This window comes from Xiphophorus couchianus, chromosome 5 (genome assembly GCF_001444195.1).
Source record: "Xiphophorus couchianus chromosome 5, X_couchianus-1.0, whole genome shotgun sequence".
Classification (NCBI taxonomy): domain Eukaryota; kingdom Metazoa; phylum Chordata; class Actinopteri; order Cyprinodontiformes; family Poeciliidae; genus Xiphophorus; species Xiphophorus couchianus.
This window is the reverse complement of record NC_040232.1, coordinates 24,061,018-24,083,450: the sequence shown is the minus strand read 5'-3', so window position 1 is coordinate 24,083,450 and position 22,433 is coordinate 24,061,018. Positions and strand designations below refer to the sequence as shown.

At 41.4% G+C, this 22,433-nt stretch overlaps 1 protein-coding gene across 4 annotated transcripts in view; it reads left to right on the top strand.

Moving 5' to 3' along the window:
- The window catches only part of zfpm2a (zinc finger protein, FOG family member 2a), a 168,443-nt gene that overhangs the window by 58,410 nt on the left and 87,600 nt on the right, over positions 1 to 22,433 (top strand). For all 4 annotated transcript variants that reach the window (XM_028017834.1, XM_028017832.1, XM_028017831.1 and 1 more), the window contains exon 4: positions 22,085 to 22,209. In XM_028017834.1, the coding sequence (XP_027873635.1) occupies positions 22,085 to 22,209 (125 nt within the window). The remainder of the gene's footprint in view (positions 1 to 22,084; positions 22,210 to 22,433) is intronic.

The window sequence follows — 22,433 nt, the reverse complement described above, 5'->3', positions numbered from 1 at the left end:
TGTCTCTTGTTTTTAGTGAATGAAGTTAAACTCTGGAGGTGGTGACATGAGAGTTGATGCATATTTTATGTTTTACAAAAGCACAACATGTCTAGATCCAAGTTGTCAAAAACATCCTATGCTCTGTCCTAATCTGTGAAGAACAAAAATGACAACTGGCTGCATGACTCATTCGTTCTAGGGGTGGACCAAGTGCAGTTTTCTGACTCATCGCTGATCAGCGATCTTTAACAATCCTGAGGATTTTGGCTGATACTGTTTTTTTGTTTGTTGTTTGTTGTTTGTTTGTTTTTTTGTGTGTCTGAAATGGTGCTAAATATAGCAAGAAAACCTCTGAGTTGGCAACAATAGGGTGACTTTTGTCAACTGGAAACGTTCAGACATGACCTGGCAGTCTATTTGTCAAACGTCTCTCAGCAGAGCAAAATACGACAGTGGCTGAGGAAGATAAGATCGATGGGTAAGATCGACTTAACCAAAAAGCTAGACCAACTCAAAATTGCACACATTTGTGTTTCCCGGGAGAGAAACGATACATTGTTTTCATAAAGGTGTGTGTCGTGTGTTTGTGTTTAGCCCCTCTGAGTCAACGCTACTCCTGAACTGCCTTCAGCTATTCAGACATGTCCCTACCTCAAATCCAAAGACATTCCAAAGACACCCACATAGCATGATGCAGCCACCACCATGTTTCACTATGTGGATGGTATGTTCAGGCTGATGTACAGCGTCGTATTGGATGTTGCAAGGAGGATGTAAAGTTTGATTTTGGTCTCATTTGACCTCCTTAAGTGCTGCTGTGTTTCCTACAGGGTTTGTTTCTAACTACAAGAAGAGCTTACTAATTGTAGGGTTAGGTAGTTATCATATCATTTATCATTTATTGTGATAAGTTTCTTATGTGATAAGAGTTTTAATTTGTCGTTTTCACAATAAATTTCCATTTATGATGTTTAAATTTTTTTTCCAAAACTCTCCATATTGTTGGAATCGCTTTTTTTTTTTTTACTGTTTTCTACACTTTTTCGTTCAATGAGAGCATCGGTAAATATCAATAAAGTTGAAAATCTGATTAAAAGCATGTACTGTTGTACTGTGATACAAATCATACTTCCTTGTGTGACTGGTGCCCTAAAAATGGTTTTAAAGAGCGGTATTTGTAACTTTGATGCAGTCACAACCATACAGTTTTACCTGAACAGAAGTAAAGAGTTCCTGTCGTCACTCTGCTGCTCGCGATAGTACCACAAAATACTGTGATAAAACTTTAAGTGCATCTCTACTAGTTACTGTTTCAACAATTTCAGTTCAGAAATGTTCTCTGACAAACCCACTACCCCCAGACAGAATTATTCACAGGTGAAATGTGGGAATTTCCGCTACTAATTACAATTGTGCACTTTTCAGATTTGTATTCGCAAACTTTGAAAGTCATGTCTCATTTTCCTTCTGTTTTATCAAACTGCATAAGATCTGTAGCATAAGATCCCCATGAAATGCACTGGCGTTCGCGTAGCGTGGCAAAATGTGGAAAAGTTCAAGGGGTGTGAATACTTTTGTGGCTAGGTTATCGGTTCAACATCTCCCACTTGTTTGCTTGACATTTGTACTGTGTACCGGCCGATTAATGAGCGACGTACACCGAGGCTTTCACGCCCCGGCTGCGTTTTCTCAATGGGCCGGCGCAAAGTGGGCCGAAATTAATCTTGGCGCATAATAATGCCATTCACTCTCTCATCACTGCTGCCACGAAAGGTCATTTCCCTTTTTAATTTTTCCCATTGTGCCGGGAAAAGTCAGATGGGCATGTTATAATTTGAATAAAGGGGGGAGAATCAGACAATCAGATAGGGACATTTGAAATGACATGACTTCCTGTTCAAAGTGATTAAAAGCAAATTTATTTAGTTGGAGACTGTCTCCCCTTTAATCTCTTTGTAAATGTTCCGATAGTTTCGGCATTCAGAAGTTCTTTGTTATTCTTTGGCTTAAGTTTAAGCAGCTGTGATTAGGATCACCAACAGATAATTTTTAATCACAGCGCGCGTGCGTGCATCTGAATGGGCCGTGTTAATGTCCGCCACATTAAAAGCGAGCGGCGCCTTTTAATGAGGTGGGCTGACTCGGAACAAGCCCACCTGCTTTGGTGACTCTATTGAAGCACCTCCATGCCCGTTTTCCCTTTTGCTGAGTAACAACAAAAGCCTTTTACAATCTACATCCTGTAATTGAACGCTCTTTTTTTGTGTGTGGGGGTGCGCGCGCATATGTTCGCCGCATTTCATCTCTACTTTAGTAAGTCATGTCAAGTGCTGTCCACGATTGCCTCGCGTTCTCTGATTGTCTTGTCTGTGTGGAACGGTGGAGGAGCGAGCTGAATGAGTCACTATTAATCTGATAGCCGGCTCCTCTCTGTGTTGTTCAGAGAGCCGGGTCTCTGATGTGGAACACCCAGCGAGTTCCCTCTCTCTCTCTTTCACTCTCATTCCCGCTACAAGTATGTCCTTAAGCGAGTCTCCACACTGATCTTCTGTCTTGTGTTCACTCCTCGTCACGGATGTTTCCCAATCAGCCGCTGATTCCCGAGATAGGGCGTCGAGCCATTGTGTTCGTTTTCAGAGACGGGCGCCGATAGGGATCTGACGCGGCTTCTCCCACTTGCTCTCCTCGAGGCTAATTGTGGATGGTGTGCGTTAGTTAGCTAGCTGTGCTAATGAACTTGTTCTCTGTCTTATCTAAATGGTTTCTCGTGTAAACCACACCCTCTTCTGAAAATCAGGAAACTCCCAGGGTCTGTTAGGGATCCAGGAAGTTTTCATGAATTTCACCATTAAAATTTTGTATAAAATGGTAAGAAGTTGGTTTGTTTTTTTATTGCTTTTGATGGTCAGTGTAGCAGCTAGACCAGCTGCCTTACACCATAAAGGTCCCGAGGCCTGTCTGAGAGCAATTATTATATTTACTTTGGAGCATATGTGAGTTTTCTCTGGGTATTTTGCAATACCCATACATGGATGCCTGATACTTAGTTAGCCATTTGTATATGTATTCAGTAAGCTCCCATTGCTGAATGAACTTTTAAATGATTTAATATTATAAAATGATCGATTATTACTTGCGTAAACAGTACACAGCCGTGAGACGTCTACGTTCTTCTTTGGGTCACTTTGGGATCGTAAACCGTTCACACAGAAGTCTGACTGCGGTCACATTTAATTTCATCTAAGGGCATTAAGACCTTCTGTGTGACGGTAGCCGGCACAGCCATCCCACATGGAAACATCAAGTCCCGCAGAGCATTACCCAACCTGATGTAAAACCTGCTCTTTGGCCGAGGAAAATAACTCTAAAGTCAGAAGAAAATACAACCCTGTTGATGCTGTCGGGGTTACTGGAGGCACATTTTCATTAAAAGCTCACAGTGCCAAACTGAGGCCGTGGAGTTTGAAAGGCACGGGCATTTACAAGGCAGAGAGGATGCAGTAAAAGACACCGATGGTTTGGACTCCGACGTCCAACGAAGGAGCGGACCTGACCTGACATTAAGAGTCAGGATCACGTTCTTTTAGATGCTTTGATTTTAACCAGCAGTTTCTTCCCTCTTTTAAAAAAAAAATCATATTAGGTTGGCAGTACAGCTTTTGTACCAGGAAGGATGCAAAACAGCTTACAGGTTGACAAACTCACTATCACAGCAGAGGGAGAGCTTTAGAAGAAAATGGTGTTGTTTCACTCATTTGTGATTTTTTTTTTTTTTTTTTTGAATCACAAATGAGTGACCCACCACAGAAGGAGGGGCAGATGGAGGAAATAAGTGTGGCCAGAGTGGCAGCAGAAGAAATATGATTACCTTTTTACTCAAATCTCTTCTATCGGTGGACTGAAGGCCAGGTTTCTGCAGCCAGCTGGGCGCCTGCCAGGGCGAGGCAGGGGTCATCCGAAGGAGTGGCCATCTGATTCACCCAAAGATCACACTCACACACACACACTGAAATACTTGCACATCAATAAAAATTAAAAAGAAAAAAAAACCCCACATCCTAGACATTTATTTTACACCCCCTCCCTTCTTTCCCTTTCAAGACATCAAACATGCACATGCTGAAAGCACAGCTTCACTCACATATATAAAAGAAAAAAGTCTCATTTTTTTTTTCCAGCCAACCCAGAAGGGGGATTTGTGGCCAATCCATCTTCTGCCACACTCCAAAGAACAAAAACATGAAAAAAAAAAGAAATAAAACAATGGCCATTTCAGGTTTAATGCACATATGTCATGGTAGAAGAAAACCAAGGACCAGATGGCCGTGATACTGTGGCAGGTGCCTCGACAAATGTTTGCGGTCACCCGTGCTGCTATTTATATCGAGCCGAAACACAGACAGGCAAATATTTGCAACAGGACAGAGGGGCCCTTTATGTTGGGGGGTCAAAATGATCATCAATATAAACAGATGGGATCAGACGCTCTGGACACCTGTCAGATTAAAAATGAGCAGTTATTTTGATTGTCAATAACTTAAGGTAAACTAAAGAAAATAGAACAAAAATCAAAGTGTTATTCTAAAATGTGTTCTTTGTGACCCATAATTTTTTACCCACGGTTCATCAGAAGGATTAGAGGAGGAGTTCTGAAACTTTGTGTTCAAAGTACAAATCGGGGAAAGGTCAAAGGAACATCTAGAGATGAGCAAGCTGATGGCAAGCTTAATTAATTTTGACAATAAAGTTTAATGAGTAATCTCATTTTATTGGTGATCTTAACTTCATTGGCTTTCATGTCCCCATCTATGTGCGATAATGAAGGAAATAAACTGGACCTAAAGTGTAACCAGACACTGTAGCATCCCAACTGAGGTAAAACTCACAGATACCCGGAGACAAAATACACACGATGCTCATGGAATAATGTCTGCTTTCAGTGAATTGCCTAAACATAAAATATCTGAAAGTCATTTTGAGCTTTTTTCTAATTCCTTTATTCTCTGTAGCTAAAAGTAGCTGAAAATCAAGTAAAAATAGTTACTGAAGCTGTGTAAAAGAATATTTCTGTGTTGATTTGGCCTACATTTATTGGGAGATTTTAAACTATGCATTTAAAAAAAATTCATTTGAAATAAAAAAAAGTAATCCTTTTTGAAAGTAAAAAATATTTATATATAAACTGGATTTGTTTTTTTTGTTTGTTTGTTTGTTTTTGGCCTCTTAGCAGCTCCAACACAGGTGAGCTGGGTTTAGAAATGCATGTCCACTTGGACACACTATTACTTATTTCTGAAGGACTTTCTGACTCAGGTCTTCTGGTTCTGGTTCTGGTTCTGGTCTGCTCTGCATCCTCAGAACTAGAACCAAACATACAGGAGCCGCATTCAGTTTTCATGCTCCACTAGTCCGGAACAAACTTCCAAAAAACTGCAGAGCAGTCGAGACACTGAGGTCCTTTAAATCGAAGCTAAAACCCCACCTGATTACAGTTGCCTTTGATTCCCAATAACTGGAACATTGATCAATATATTTTTGAACCATATGTGATGATGATTATTCTTGATAATTTTGATGATGAGATTTGACAAAGTATTTTTACTGCTCGTTTAATAATTGGTTACTGTATGATGTTTTTATGGTGTAAAGCCCATTGAACTGCCTTGTTGCTGAACTGTGCTATTGCAAATAAACTTGACTTGATTCCACACAAATTGTGAAAGAATATTGAGAACACAGTGAGATGCAAAACAATATTTCATCTTACTATGTAGAGGACGTACAGCAATACAATGGTCTCAAACGTATTTACTTGGTGCTAAGCTAATGTTAGCATTTTCTCTGTTTTTATAGGACTTGTTGATAAGTCGGCTCATAACATATTATGAGTTGGAAGACAAAACATCCCCAGAGTTGTTCTCTTGTTTCCTAAGCTAGGACTTCTGCTTTAAGTGCCGTAATTATCAATGACTGGTATGTAGGAGAGTCCTTCTCACACAACTTGCTCCAAAGATGAGAGCAGTGGTTCGGATTCACTTCGCTCTTCAGCCTGGATCTTGGTCTGAATCTGGACTTCCATCATTTACTGGTTCTGAGCGTGAATAATTCCAGGTACTTTTGCGGCGAGACTTTACTGCGAACACATTTCAACAGCCAAGTTGCTCTCGGGGAACGAGAAATTTTTCAACTCATCACCCGAGTCCATTATAAAGTCAGGGTGTCGTCAGGGAGGGAGGGGCGAGCCGAAATGAAGCAGAGAGACAAACGGCGCACCCAGATGCAGATTAGGCTGCAGAAGATGAGGGTGTAAAAGGGATTTAATGGTAGGATGGATTAGAGAAATCCTTGTAACAATGTTAAATAATTATGGTTCCAGCCGAGATCAAAGCACCATTGATTGAACCCCTCAAGCCTTCAGCACGCAGAGTCTTGGAAAGCAAAGATTGGTAAACACGTGCTCAGACCACTCCGGCTGCTCCACTTAAATTGGATTGGAAATATTAGGATATAGATGAATCCTTCAGGAGGCTTTTCGCAAAGCTTTTGTCACCGGAAATGTAGCTTGGGAGCGCTATGAAAGGTTTGATAGTGTACTGTCTCGACAGAATCATAAGAAGAGGGTGTCGCAGCTGTCTCCGCTGATACCTAAGCGTTTTAAGTAGACTTATAGACACACTTGACTGTTATATCAGCAAACCGAAAACTTTCGGCGCAGGCTTTTCGTTCAAGGTTTTATTTATTTTTAATTTTTTTATCAACCTCCCCCTCTCCACCTCACCCCCTCCCCACACACACACACACTCCGTCTCTCCTTCGTCATGTAATCAAGAAATTTGGACGTGCATCATTGCAATTCCTCCACAGAAAGGGAAGGTTTTTATCTCGCTCCTCCAGAGGTTTATTCAAAGTCTTCTGACAAGTCTCACAAAACATGACTGACACTGCGATTGCTGATACAGATGATGAAAGTCCATCAGCCGGCTCCTCGGCGAGTTCTGGGCTCTGGGTAATGTAAAATTAAATTGCAATCAAAGTGCCTGAATGTAAACACCGACTTGCCGTCTCTCTAAATACGCTTTGTTTCTTAAGAGATTGCCGACGAAGGCCTCGCGTTGCCTGCGTCACCTGTGTGTGGAGAAAACACCTCCACCCTCCCCGAACCGCACACACAGTGATGAATGATGAAATATGCAACAAAGAGATTAGACAAATCACTGTACTCCTGTGCCGCTTCGCCTCGATGCAAATTTAGCCACTGATCCGCTGTATAAGAGGCTTTATGAGGGAACTTCATGGTTGTTAGTTATATAATCTAAAATAGGGCAAAATGCAATCACCGTTCTCATCATCTGAGGAAGATGTCACTATATTCTGCTCCAGTTTTTTCCCTCTTCTTTCTTTTTGCACATCTGTGGGATGATGCGCGGAAGCCGAGAACCGCCGTAATAAGATCATTGACTTCCAGCCATTTTGTCCGCATTTCTGTCCACTCACAATGGAGCCTTTTGACTGTAATTACGATTTTCAGATGATTCACGCAGAAAGAAGAACGGGTGGGGGGGAATAGAGCCGCTGCTAAGTATGGCGGTGTTAAAGCGCAGCTGGTGGTGATGGTTCTGCATTGGGTCGTGACACCCGTTGTGTCTTTCTTTAGAGCGTGTTTGTTCTGCAGCGGTTGCCCTCTGAGGCGCTGTGGCTGCTCAGGTTTTTTTTTTTTTTTTTAAGACGTATCCTTGTAATTGGCTGAATATGTGATGTGTGTGTTTAGCATTAGCATGGAGACTCCCCATGCAATCGGCGCTGGAGGATATAGCACTGGGTAAACTCTGGGATTGCTCTGTTGAAACTTGCTTCCATTTCTTGCCGCCCCTTCTTAAATAAAAATTCTAGTTGAGTGAATTTGGGTTAAATGATTAAAGTTTTCTTTTTTTCAATCCAAGTTCTCAAATTGTCCATAAATTCTTATGCGTTTGTTGAATTTTACTGTCAGCAAGTTTTCAGTTGGTCCCATCTGAGCTGATTTTCACTCAATGCTCCCAAATCCTCAATACTAGAATGAAATATTAATACCCCTGAAAACTCAAGCTCAGACAGATTGTATAATAAGCCATTTTTAAATATTTTAACAGAGTCTTAACTGGGTTCAGGTCTGGACTTTGAGTGGTCCGTTTTAGCCTGAATGTGTTTTCACATCTAAATCATTTTGATGTAGGTCTGGCTTGTTTTTGTCAAGTCTTTTGCCGCCTCTAACAGGTTTCATTCCTGCTTTTCTCAGTATTTTCCACCGTGCTTCACAGCCTCTCTTCCTGCTTTCCTAGCATCCCAACAGAGTGATGCTGCAACCACCGTGTTTCACTGTAGGGGCACGTTAAGGGTGCTGTTGCACTGTTAGTTTTCCTCCATAGCAAAGGGCTTTGGGTGTAGACTGCCAACCAAAGCAGGGGTTCCCAAACATTTTGGCCTGTAATTTTCTTAAAGAAACAAGACCAGTGAGTGAGGGTTAGTTACCTGGCTAACTCCTTATGAAATATATATTTCACTCTTCACATTTAAATTATGTTACATTTCATCATTTAAAAGTCATATTTAGTAATTTAGTGGAACAATTCCTTTGGTACATTTATTTATTTCATTATGCAAATGCATTTAATTATCCGATCAGTGTCTTGTGACCCCCTGGGGACATCGTGACCTCCACTTGGCCTACATTTCCAATAAATTCTGTGCTTGGTCTTTCTGTTGTGATGCTGCACAGAGAGCACTGTTGCCTTGTAGCAGAGGCTACTGGGTTCGGTTCCCAGCTTGGGGTCTTTCTGCATGGAGTTTGCATGTTCTCCCTGTTTCTGTGCGGATTCATCGGGGGCCTTCAAAGGAAAAATTGTATTTATACTGAGATTGCACTGCATAAAAGGGAATTTTATTTACTAACTGTGACCTCTGAATGAAAAAAAAAATCATTCAGGGTTGCAAGAGTAAAGGGGGCTGAGTGCATGTGGGGTTCTTTTTATTAAAAAGTTGAACAGCTAAACTCTACATTTTATTGGAATATCATGAAGTAAAATGAATGAAAAAAATTGTTATTGAAGCATGTAGCTGTGACTAAAAGTACAAGAAGGTAATGATGATACTTTTGCATGGAAGTGTACACTATTGTTCCTGTCTGTCTAGCGCACTTGTACCAGAGCACTGCCTTCACACTGATTGGTTGACAACCTTCTGTTGACGATTGTCATGCCAACCCTGCTGCCTCTTTGGAGGTGGGCGTGTGGGCAGGGCCTGTTTGTCGAGGGAATTAAAGTCCCCCCCAATAGTAGCAATAATCGCGATTCTGGAAAGTTAATAAAAAATGGCATGTTCTCCCCCTGATCGTGCGAATGTTGTGGTATTCAATTATGCAATTTTCATTGGCATATTAATCATCTTTTCAACAAACAAGCCACCGTTAATTAAAGCAAAGCATGGATAAAGACGTGTTGCCGGATCATCACTCCGTTTATCGCCGCGCGCACACCCGCAGTTGAGTAAATTCAGGCTGTGAGGTGAATTTCAATGGTCTCCCTGTTCCTTCGCTCAGTGTGTTTGTGCTTGGCTGTATAGGTAACCTGATATTTGTGCACATCGTGTTACAGGTGTGGAATCTGGGATGTTGTACAGAAAATAATGCAACTGATAATTATTTTCGTTATTTAGCTTTTTTTCCTCTCTCTGACATATTTTCCTGGCAGATTTGAATGAAAATTGTCACTGATTGGGTCTGCTACAGGTAAATCATTTAACTGTTTGTTATGGCTGCCCACTGGCCATACTAAATTATTGGCTCTCAAAGTGTACACACCCTGGTTTCTATCATTCTTCTTGTACAAGTCAACTGAAAACAAAAAGAAATGGAGGAAATAATATATCAGTATTTGGGCATTTAGTCATTGGCTAAAGCCAACATAACCAGGGCGGTTATAAAAGATAAAAATGATCTCATTGGACAAACGTATCAGTCAGGAAAAGGGTATCAAAAAATCCAATGTTACTTTATTTACATAAAGGACAATTCCATCAAGTATTGTTTAATTAACTTTGTTCTCCATGTTGATGCATCACAAAAAAAATTAGAAACAAGTCACCGGAGCAGAGACAGAGAAAAAAATTAAAACACCCATTTGTAAGAAAATAGTGACTGAATTCTTTTTGGGAGGGGGGCAAAATATACTTGTTGAAGTCATGAAGAAGCCATTCCATGCAAATTAAACTTTGTTTTTGAACTCAGCTTGCTTACAGAGTTAATCTGAGCTTTTTTGGGCAGGCAGGAGAAACTCACAGCTGATTAACATACCAGGCTTTATGGGATATTCACACGCTTTTGTTGTAGGTTTCAGCCAATAGGGTGAAAGTTTAAAGGAAACACATTAAACACATTACGATCTCCACCACATCACCTGACCACATGCATGTATGCAGGTAAGCTGGAGATGTAGAGGGATTTTATTTCTCAGCATCATTCAATCATATAACATTAAGACTTTGATATTACTTAGCAAGAGACTATCACTAAGTTTGTCAAATTAGTAGCTGTCTATTTAGCTATTTGACGGTCTGACTTTTATAGTAGATATTTAGTGAAGAACTGTACAAATGTACATAATTCCTCACTGCGCTAGATAAATGTTCAGTTATTAATGTTACCTATTAAGTACTATCGTCTCCTGTGGATTCAAAAAATGGTTAATGGAAGCAAAATGAAGAGAAATATCGACAGTGGTGTTCAATCACATTTCTGCAAAAAACACAGCAACAAACTTCTGACCAATCACACAACACTTCGCAAACCACTCTGTCAAAGTTGGATTGCTCTTCGTGAACAAAATGATGCAATTTTCGTCATGCGTCTACATAAGTCAGTGGATTTCCTTTGGCCTTAAAAGTGCGCAAATTGGAATTACGAATATAAGTCTGCTTAATGTAAACACACACATTTAGAAAACAACTCGTTGTTCGATTAAAGGTTTTTGCACTAGGATGATGTGGGATTTTTGACTGTATCGAAATGAGCACATTTCATAAAACTGCAACAAAACACTTTTTTTGAGTCATGTGATCAACAGCCAGATGTTAGTACTGGCAGGAAAGCCAAAGAAGTGGTTGGAGGATGATGGCGCTGCATGTTATTGACTTTTTGCGTAAACAAAATTATTCACACGTGATATTATTTCCATTTCTTATTTAACGGAAACACTTCTTTATGCAAAATTGTGTTCTTTCGACATTAGCGGAATATTGACAAAGCTTTGCGCACATTTGTAATGAAAACGAATCTAATAAGAGCCGATTTCTGCACTTTGGATGAAGTAGGTGGGAGCCTGAAGACATCCAGAACTGGTTTTACTTTCCTTTTTCCTCTGCCGTTTCCCCCTGTGTGCCTTGCGCATTGCTGGCAGGGGATGGAGATTACTGGGGATCTGGGAAGATACGGACTTCTCTCTAATCAAAGCTCTGCTGTCATTCAGTCGCTAAATAGAAGTAGGGAAAATGTCTTGGTGACAGGCTGCGCAAGTGCCGGCAGAGGAATGGGAGGGGGGAAAAAAGGAGAATTGAAGGCATCTGCAGACGTGCCGCTTGTCCCCCGTCCCTCATTGTGGAGCAACTTTATCAGTGCCAGCCGCTCACCCACTCGCTAAACTGGAGGGCCAGTCGCCTCTTAACTTAAACATAAGATCTTTGTGGTTTGAAGCACTCGGCTGCTCTGCTCCCAGTGTGGAGCTGAAAGGCAAACACGAGTCCAGTGTCGCCGTCTGCCATCAGAAAATCACACCTCATGGAGAACTTGTTTGTGCTGCGCTAGCTCGAATCTAAATGCACTCAAACAGACTGTTGCACCGGAGCAAGATCCCCCACCTCCACCAGCACCATCCCTCAAAAGGAGAAGAAGAAGAAAAAAAAAAGGGAAAGATGATGGAGAGAGGAAGCGAGATGGAGATGGAGAAAAGAGGCGGAGGAGTGAGAAAGGGGGGAGAGAAAAGTCAAAAACCTCCACATAACAATGCCGGAGAAAAATCAGAACATTTTCCACCGAAAGATGGGCCATTTCCAAATCCTTGTGCCCTATCAGACAAATTAAAGTAAATCAAGCATGAAATGAAGCAGAAGAGCCCGGAGATAAGGCTCCTTTAAGTCGTTTACAGATTAGGACAGAGGAAGAGAGAGAGAGGGAGAGGGAGAGAGGTGCATCTGGTCTCTGGCTGTGAAGGAGGCTAGTTTCTCATTTCACAATAGCAGGCTGTGTATAGGATTACTCTCCCCTGTCACCGACATGAGGAGCGGTGGGGGAATAGACGTCCACAAAAAAACGTGTCTTAATATGAACCCCCCCACCTCAGAAACCATTCCGGACCCGGGACCTCTCAGTGCCTGGAAGATGTGAGTCTGTGTGTGTGTGTGGGGGGGGGAGGGGTTCAGATGCCATGATAAGCTAACGCGAGCCGAGCGGCGTACGTCTGAGCCGCTCCATGTGTCGTTTTGGATGCCCCCTTCACCTTTTTCTTTTTGCTCAAGTGGCTTCATCACACACACACACAAAAACCCCAAAGCGGTCTGGGGATTGGCCGCCCCGCATCACATGACTGTGCGGCTGTCAAGGAGAGTTGGACTATGGGAGGAGGAATGGGGAGGGGAGTTGTTAAATTATATCCTCAATATAGTTTAAGGTTGGGTTTTTTTTTATTGCTCGGTAAACTGGGTTGTTTAATTTTGTATTTCCTGCCTCTGTTTTCTGCCTGACATCAGCAGATTATTTGCGGTTGTATTTTTAGGCCTCGTTTAATTGCGGAATTAGACTTTGGAGTGTTCAACACACACACGCCTTCGCAGCGACACACACGCTCCCCCGGAGACGCCCACCGTCTGCCACACGAGGCCGTGCCGCTCCCAAACGCCTCGCCGGGGTTCCTTCCGGGGTGGAGGGCGCTGGCCTGAAACCCACGACCTTGGCCTTGCCTCGCCTCGGAGCCTTGGGGGTAGCTCCGGTATCGCACCATCTCGGAGCATTTTAGAAATACTCCTGAAACTCAATGATTTAACCCGCTTTTTTTTACGCTGTTCGCATCAAAACTGGATGAAAAGGAGCTTAATCCATCTTATCTGGTGACTGTCAAACTGCTCGCGCTAAAACCTACTCACAAAAGACAAGTAGGTCACCCAGGAAAGAAATAAACAGAATTCCCTGTTACTCAGGGGAAGTTACAGCCTGGTAATTGACTTGGGAGAAGAAGCATGAGCAGAAGCTTTAAAAAAAAAAAAAAAAAAAAAAAGGAAAAGTCAGTTTCTGAATTAACTGCAGAACGTTGAACAAACAAGAAGACACTGTTTGCTGGTCACTTTCTTCTTTGGTGATACATACACTTGTATTTCTGGATTTCAAACCAACGTTAAAGATCAGTTTGAGATTATCTAGCTATGATAACCAGACTGCTTCAAATCATTTTCATCTCATTCAACAAAGTAAGATATTATTGAAAAGGGCCCATTTATTTTAGGAACTTTATCACTTATTGAAGCGCATCATAAGGATTTCTGTTCATTTTGATGATGCTCCACTTGATGGAAACATGTTTAAAATTAGAATGTTACTTCAGACCAATAAAGAGTCATTTTTAGACACAGGAATGTGGCCTTACTGAAAATGCCGTTTTTACTTCTATATGCAGACTAAACTAAAAATCTAGAAAAAAGAAAAAAAACGGCTAGATTTTGTGTTTTTCAAGTAATTATTGTGATTTAGCTCAAAATCTTAACCAACTTTGCTTAAATGTAACATAGTATAACCAGTTGGCATTCGATAGCAATTAGCAGGGCCTCCAGTCATAGAGTGTATGTTGCTTTAACAGACTGTATCCTTGACACCGATGATCAGGCTGTTTTTGGTGTCATCCATATTTTTTTGAAAGACATATAAACAAATGATTTCACATCAAGACTCAAACAGCAACTTCCCTTTTTAGTTTTTTCATCCTGTGTGTCACCCAAGCAGCCTGCAGTCCCACATACACACACACGCACACACACTGACCATCCCTCACTCATCCTGTCACGCTCAGGTAGAGTAATGTCCCTTTGATGGTTTTGAAATTTGAAAGAAAAGCATTTAAACAGATCAGATTGCCGCGGGAGCGCTTTGTGTCCTCTAGATGTTGTCTGTGATATCTGTGTGTGAGGACAGTCATTCTTTAAGTTTTGCTGTCTCCTCTTACATGCCTTCAGCAGGAACTGCAGTGCCTGGCTCAAAGATGGATGCCTCAGAGATTGTTGTCAGCCGTCCTGCTGCTAACTTCTCCAGGCTTTTTGATGAGACCGAGTGTCTGACAGCTGGTATATCTCAGGTGTTCAATGACGCCCAGCTATAGTGGTTCTGTTGCTGTTGTACTGCAGGACTGAGCTTCTGGTCTGTGTGTAGATTCGCAGTAGCAGTTCTGTAAAACGTCCTCATTTTATATTGTCCTGGTTAGTTCAATTTCTTTAAAGGGCAAGGCTACGAAAAGATGATTCAGTGAAGGCTTATAATTCAATATCAAATCAATTTGTTGTCATTTTTAAAAATATTTAATTATAGATGTGCGATATATCAGCATTTACATTGATATCGGTCAATGTTAGTCCTTTTGTAACATACTGGTAACAGGCATAAATAAATAAATATATATACTGTGTATATATATCAGTACTAGTATTGGCCCAAGTTTTCATATCAGTGCATCCCTATATTTAATGATATATATGACAGTCTTGGATCTTCATCTGATTACTGTGAAATCTATTTAGATAGTTATTAGCAAATGATTATTGGACTGAACCTATATGGGAATTGAACCCACATCTTCCCAAATGCAGGATGAGAACCTTTCCTACTGATCTACAACAGCATCCAGTCGTCTGCTGCACTAAGGTCTTTATCTTTACTTTATAAACCTGGCAGTAATACGTATTTACAAATACAAGAGCAAATTATTGTAAGCAGAAAACAAATGGTAATCAGTTTTCTGTATCCTTCATGTCTGCTGTGTGCTGATTTTGTTTGTGAATTTAAAATAGAAGTTTCAGCTACTTGGCTCAATCTGTTGTTGAATTAACATTAAAGAGTGTTGGCCCATTTTATGACCATACATGAAAATCTGTTGTGCAACCGACCTGAAGTGGAATATATAGAAGATGATTTACTAAATTTACCAACCGGCAATTTACTGAGAAATACCTCCTAGGTCATTTATTGACCAAGGTCACTACATATGATGTCTCATGTTGGTGAGAATATGATAATGTGAAAAAGTGAGTCTGAATATTTTATCTAAAGCACAGCTGCCCTAACCTCCTGCTTAGCCTGTAGGTGGAGACTCACAACTGAAATCCAATAATACCTTTTTTAAAATATTATTTATAAGTTTTCACTTGTAGTTTGACATATCAGGCTCAACAGACACAAGTTGTATTTAAAACAAAAACAGAATACAAATCAGCGTAATTCAAGCCATCAGTTTGAAGCAAGAGTCATCGAAGAATTTGTTCTGATTTCCTTCATAGTTTTCCTTCAAGCCGATCTTTTCCATCGAACTCATCAACCTCAGCAAAGGTCTAAAAGTCAATCACTCTCCTCTGTTGCTCTGCTGTGAGGTTTTACTGACAGACTCACCCACAAGGTCATGTTTGCCGTCAACATTAGTCAGCCCACTGTTGCCAGCTCAGCGACCTTCTTGTTATATTTAGCAACATTTCAGACAAAAATATAATTATCGGCAAAAATCTGAATTGGTCGGGTTTTTTAAATTTTGGCAAAACGATCGGCCAGAAAACTGCCATCGGTGCATCCTATGTTTGAATTGTCAGCTTATGACCGATCCCTATGCCAAACAGAGATGAAACAAAACAAAAGGAAACAAAACAACAAGAAAAAAAAACATGGTACTTATATTTAACCCTCTGACCCCCTTTCAAGATGCTACACCCATTGGGTTGATTTCCAGTTCAAAATGCAACTACCTCTAAGTCAGTGTGTTGGACCTAAAGGTAGGTGGAAAGGGGTGAAGTAGGAGGTTTTTTAGGGTTGGGGAAGAGGGTGGGGGTGGGGGACCCCCATGTATTAAAACAAATGTCCTTCTCAAAGATAATAGTGCGGGCTGCGGGTTATAAATGATGCATTTTGCTCACCGAGACCTGATAATAGCAGTTTGGGCACAAGGGGAAGAAAGTTCATCGCTCTCTTATCAAAGCTCTGTGACATTTCTCCTTCAGCTGTAAAATTCCATATCACATATCTGCTTTAAAGATGTGGAACCTTTTGTTGAACCGATAGAGCACGTTCCATTTCGTTCCAATACGGCTCCCCTCTCATGGTATATTAATTTATAGCCCATTTGCCGGCTCCGTAACGCGGCCTATCGGCGGAGATGACTGGGATTCGGCGGGACGTCTGCGGATTGCAGCACACAGGTTATTGAACTTTGAACAGCAGTAATTTATTTGCTTTGATTCAAAGGCGCTGCTTGATATCAAGGAGGACGGTGTGGTGTGTGTGTGTGTGTGAAGCCGGAGCCTCTCTCCACTTGCTCTCACTCATTCTTTGTTTTCCTGCAGCATCCGTCCTTACTGTTAATATGCTGCCGGTAACCGGGGGAAGAGGTGAAATCAACCAAAGGCTGCTAATCAGGCTGTTTCTTTTTCTAAAACTAGCGGCTCCTTTTGGTTCAAGTGGCGTCTTTGAACTAGTTAAGGAAGTTAAATTGTCGTTAAACACACTTTGGTCTGATCTGTTTGCTTTGAGCCTGCTGTAGGGAAAATGTGTCATCCGTCTCCATTAACACGTCCACTTCAGACTGCAAATAAAAAAAAAATACAAAAAGATATCTGCACTTAATGTGCACTGAAAGGAAACAATGACATACAGTCTAATATATGGCTGCTCAAAAGTAACATTGTTTACTTTGTCATCTGGAATAGAATTAGATATTTAAATGAAGGTATTTCCAACAATTCTCATAGTTTTCTGGTTTTATTTCCATTGATGTTAGTTGAAGCATTAGCATTTTACCTGGGATTTAGACATTTGCAGTGATTACTACATTCAAAAATCATGCTACATGTTGTGGTGGCCGCAGGGATGCTTTTCTTCACTGGGAATGGATTGGTAGATGGAGCTAAAAACAACCTGAAGAAAACCGGTTAGAGGCCACAAAAGGCTCTAAACACACTGCCAGAGCTACAGTTCAAAGCATGCTCATTCCATAGAAAGGCCCAGTCAAAGTCCAGTTTGAACTCCAGTTAAGGATCTGTGTAAAGACTTGAAAACTGACCTTCACAGACACAACAGTTTGATTGAGTTTGAGTTGTTTTGCTAAAAAGGGCAAGAAAAAAAACCCCATTTGTATAAATGCAAAATATTTTCTCATGGAGAAAATAAAAATAAATGCACACCACACTTTTCAGTCTTTAAGTCTTTAAAGGGGCAATATTTGTTTCATTGAATGGGGGCAGATATTATAAGTTTACACTTCTTTCTGCTCCTTTTCATTCAACACTTATTTTAGTTGTTACAAAATGCATTCAAATTTATTAAGTGAATGAAATGGAAAAACAAAATGAAAAATGAAATAATAGAGGTGTGATCTTGTGATGACTTCCTGAAAGGGGAGTTCAGAAAGAGGAGTTTTTAAAGAGACAGAGACCCAATTTCAAGGTGTTAAGCTACAAAGTCAAACTTGTTTTGAGTCATATTTTATATTTTTATGGTATTTCATAACAACTGAAGGCAACTTGATTGTACTATAAACTGGCACTTTGTGCCCAGAAAACATAATACTGCTCCTTTAACTGTGCAATAAGGATGAATACAACCATTTAATATCATAAAGCAAAAAAACAAAAAAACTGTTTTTTACTTGAATGACACAACCACTGCAAACCCTTCTAGTCTCTGTAAGGTTGGGCGAAAGGCGAATGCAGCGTACGCTTAGTGAAATAAAAATGCTTCTTTATAAATAACTGGAATGAAAAGAGAAAATTACAAGCTGAAGGATTGTTGAAAATCCCTTCATTATATCTAATGACATCATTCAAAGGTAGAATGTGGCAGTTCACCTCTCTGCCTGTCAATGGCTCACACCCCCTTATTCTTTAGATCATAGCAGGCTGGCGTCCCGCCACCGAGAAACTCATTAGCTCTCAGTTGTACGACACCGGAAGGAGAGGGGAACGCCCTGTTTCTCACCGAAAGACAGCAGAAAAGAAAGACAGGACAACACGCACACCTAAAAAAAGAAACAAAAAACAAACAGATGCCAGCAGGGAGCATCTTGGATGCTATCTGAGGAGGATCTCCCTACACAAAGGGACATTCATTGGTCTGCCAAGTATCTGTGGAGTGCAGAGACAGACCCTGGAGTCTAGCGACAGATGATGATCTTATCGAAGGGTGGGGGGCGTTGAGGCAGTGGGAGTAGGGGGTGAATGTGGTAAAGAAGTTTGGGTGGAGATTCAGATGAGGGAGAGGCGGAGCTCTTGAGCCCCGTGATGAGCTCATGTACTGTACTGCCAAGTGTGTGGCATTTAGGCATCGGATGGTGAGCTCAGTGTCCTAACACAGTGGTCCCCAACCTTTTTAGTACCGCGGACCGGTTGAGACTTGCGCGCAAGACTTCAGAAACAACCTTGACGTCGAGACGACCGACACCGATGCTGCTCCTGCTGTTTCTAACTCGTTCTGCTGCTTGTGGGCTCAATGTTGGCGCACAAGTCATAACCGACAGAATCCGGTTAAAGGATTTCCAAAATTTAAGATCCTCCAGACTCAACACATAAAACGGAAGTATTTAATTATTTCTTGCGCAGCCCGGTACCAATTGGTCCACGGACCGGTACCGGTCTGCGGGCCGGGGTTTGGGGACACTGTCCTAACAGACCATTACCAGCTTTTGGTTGGTTCTGCCTGCTGTACACTGCAAAAACACAAAATATTAAAGTATACACTTGAAATAAGATAATACTAACTAGTAACGTTTCAACAAGATATAGGAGCTTGTTTTAAGTCAGTAATTGTGGAATATTTATGAAAAAGTACCAGCTGTGACTGAAATACTAGTGGATCTAGTACTAGTATCAGTATGAAGGAATTATTTGCTTTAAACAAGTTCATATTTCTTGTTGGCTTTTTCAAAAAAAGAGTTGGAAGAGAGATGGAAACACATTTGCCCAAGAAGTACTGACACTGGTGGGTCTGTGTCATACCAGAGGCACGAAACTCTGAAAAATTTTAAAGTCCAGACATCCAGTATGAAGGGGAGTTCATGGAAACGTACTGATTGATGTTATGAAGAGTCGAGGGAAGCTCATTTTTTGTCATGGCTGCTATTTTGCAGAGACCCTCCACTTGTATTTGCAACAGATGTGACAAGCCATCTGCGAGCCAAAGTCCTCAGGCAACATTTGGTGTGGGATGCACACAACTGGCACCTAAACATGGTGGACCTCAAATTATATCATACCCTCTTTATTACCCTCTTCTTTTTGCATTTGCACATTACCTTCTACGTGTTTTCATTTTTTTGTTTGTTTGTTCGGTTTTGTTTTGTCACAAAAAACCCCACCCTGGATGTAAAGAGAAGGAGAAAGAGCCAGAGTTGTTGGCTGGGGAAGGCTTGTGGTGTGTATGTGTGTGGGGGTGTGTGTGTGTGTGTATGTGTATGTCAAGCGGGGCTAAACAGGAACTTGCATCCAAGCGGTTAAAGGCCGTGGGTCTTATCTGAGGACAAACAGAATGCATCAAGCGGTGGCTGTTGCTCTCAGTGATGACGGCCAGCTGTGCACCAGTGTTTAATTATTTCTGTGTAATGAGCTTACCCACCTTCCACTGCAGCACCAGGAAGGCAGCATGCAACAGCAGGAGCGGGGGGAGGAGAGAAGGACTGGGGTGTGGGGGGGAGCAGCGGATACAAAGGGAGGGGAAGGATGAGATAAAGCTGTCGAGAATATCTAACTTTAAGGCCGATTCCAAAACCACGTAATCTCTCCGAAGCATAAATAAACACTGAGTTCATGTGCTGATGCTTCATTAACTTTGCATCTGCATGTTCAGAAAGGAGCATGTTTTTATTTTAATAATTTTTTTTTTTCATAATACGTGACATTTACCTTTTTATTGTTGCAGAATTGACCGCCATTGATGAGGAATGCGATCGGGTCGTTTGTAGCCGGCGGCGTCTTTAGACACGGCCTGGATCGCAGCTGTACATGCAAAGCAGCGCATAGGCACACATTTCCATACCAACACAACAGACTGGCAACAATAGCGCGCCAACAAGATACATGGCTGATATTTACAGAGTAGGCCGACGCTGAATAGGTCGTTATGAAGCGGACGCGTCACAAAGTTCACCGATCGCTGCAGCTCATTCAGCGCGAGTCGAACCTGGTGGCCTCACGTGTTAACAAACGCTGTTAACCAAGCGTGTCTGGTTTGTTAAGACACACACACATGCTGGGTGGGGGAAAATAAAAACAAGCAAATTTGGGTTATTTTGCTTACCAAGGCTGAGGTCAAATATGAATGATTTAATAGGGTTGGAATCTGAGTTTGACCAAACATACTGGGTTAGGTTTTCATGGTTCGTGTGGCTAATGTCAAACAAATATGGGGTAAACTAGCCTGGTAAAAACCCTTGTTCTATTATTCACTTCATTCAGAGGGTCTGGACTAGGGGCTGTTAAGAAACGATTGCTTCCTGTAGGCGTGGAAGTTTAAAATTTTACCCAGTTGCTAACTTTTGGCCGTGACATATGTAATGCAGCAGTTTGATGCTATGAAGCAATTGTAAACAACCATCCTCCACTACAAAGAGAGAAGTGGCAAGTTGAATAAAATGGCTATCGCTCTTAATTCAGTATTTGGAGGCGTGGCCAACACAGACTGAACGCCATCGCTCACTTCCTCCACTGCCAATGCTAAAACTAGAGACAGGCTTCAATTCTAAAACAACGCCGAAAATTGACGTCATCATTCACAACTTCTCCTTCTGTTTGCTGATTGGTCCAGTTGAAATTCTACCTGAGAAATTCATTTCAATGGAAGAAATCCCAGACGTAGCAGTGAAGGGAGATGAGAATCAAGCTGAATTATATAGGAAGGCAAAAGCCTTCCAAGAAAAAAAGAAATAAGATTATTAAAAAATAATGTTTGGTTAAATTGACTGATTCATCCATCCATTTCCCATACCTATTTAATCTGTTGGTTTTTTCCATTTCAAAATAAAACACAAAACATATAGTCTCTTTGCTCACCCCACCAAGACCAATGTTAGGTTAAAACGACCCAACTTCTGTCCTAACACCATGTTTCACAAATAATCTCACGTAAGCACTGTCAAGTACTACTAGAGGTACGTTTGGTCAGATTTCCCTCGGCTTTACGGCGTTGCCAGAGCAACCGGTTTGAACTCCTAAAGCGCTGCATACTTTCTCTCTGCAACACACGCTGGAAACATCCTCCTCTGCAAACCACGTCACAGCCCGCCACGAGGTTTATCATAACTATTTGATTAATCGCCATCCTGGAAAAAAAAGTACACTGAATCTAAGTGATAAGATAGCCGGGGGCGTCGGGGAGGTGAGCACCGGTAGTACTAACAGTGCTATCCGGTCCCGCTGTTAATTAACTGCGGCTCTGCAGAGCGCTAACAAGGGATCTTGCTTTCCTGGAACAACAGAAATAGGCCTGCCACCAGCTCCCCTCAGCAGCCAGCGAGCCTGCACTGTCTCACAGAGATTATCTCCACACAAGACACCTTTCAAGTAAGGTTAGGGCTCCCTGCGTCTGAGGAATACCATCAGATGGATGCTCGCTTGATTTGCTAATCCACGCTGAGAATGCCTGGCTTTAACCTTCACAGTTTATATACATATATATATATATATATATATATATATATATATATATATGTAGGGATTTGATGCTATAAGAATAGTCAATGTGTCAGTTTAGCAGATTGAGGATGAACATGATTGTGATTTGAAAAGCAGAATTCTGACAAGACTAATTAAAAAAAAATAAAGAAATGTTATACTGTTGTGCTTTTAGGAGAGCTGGACGCGTTTCTCAAAGATGGCGAGCGTCGGATCCACAGCCGGCAGCAGCTTCCTGTGGGGACAACATGGGGCCCGTTTGAAGGAAAGATTGAGATGAGCACTGACACCACTGCACTGGTATGTCCTGTATACTAAACATGTAACACAAGAAAGAAAATAATGGAAGAAAGGGGGGGTTCACATCAAAATGCAGTAAAATTGTCATTTTAGGAGAGAATCGGCTTCAAGTAATCGAGCAGGAGTTGATTTGTTCTAAAACTCATTAGCTAAACTCTGCCATGGTTTAGAAACTATTTTTAAAAGTGTTGAAGGAATAGCAGTTTTAAGAGAGTATTCGTGTA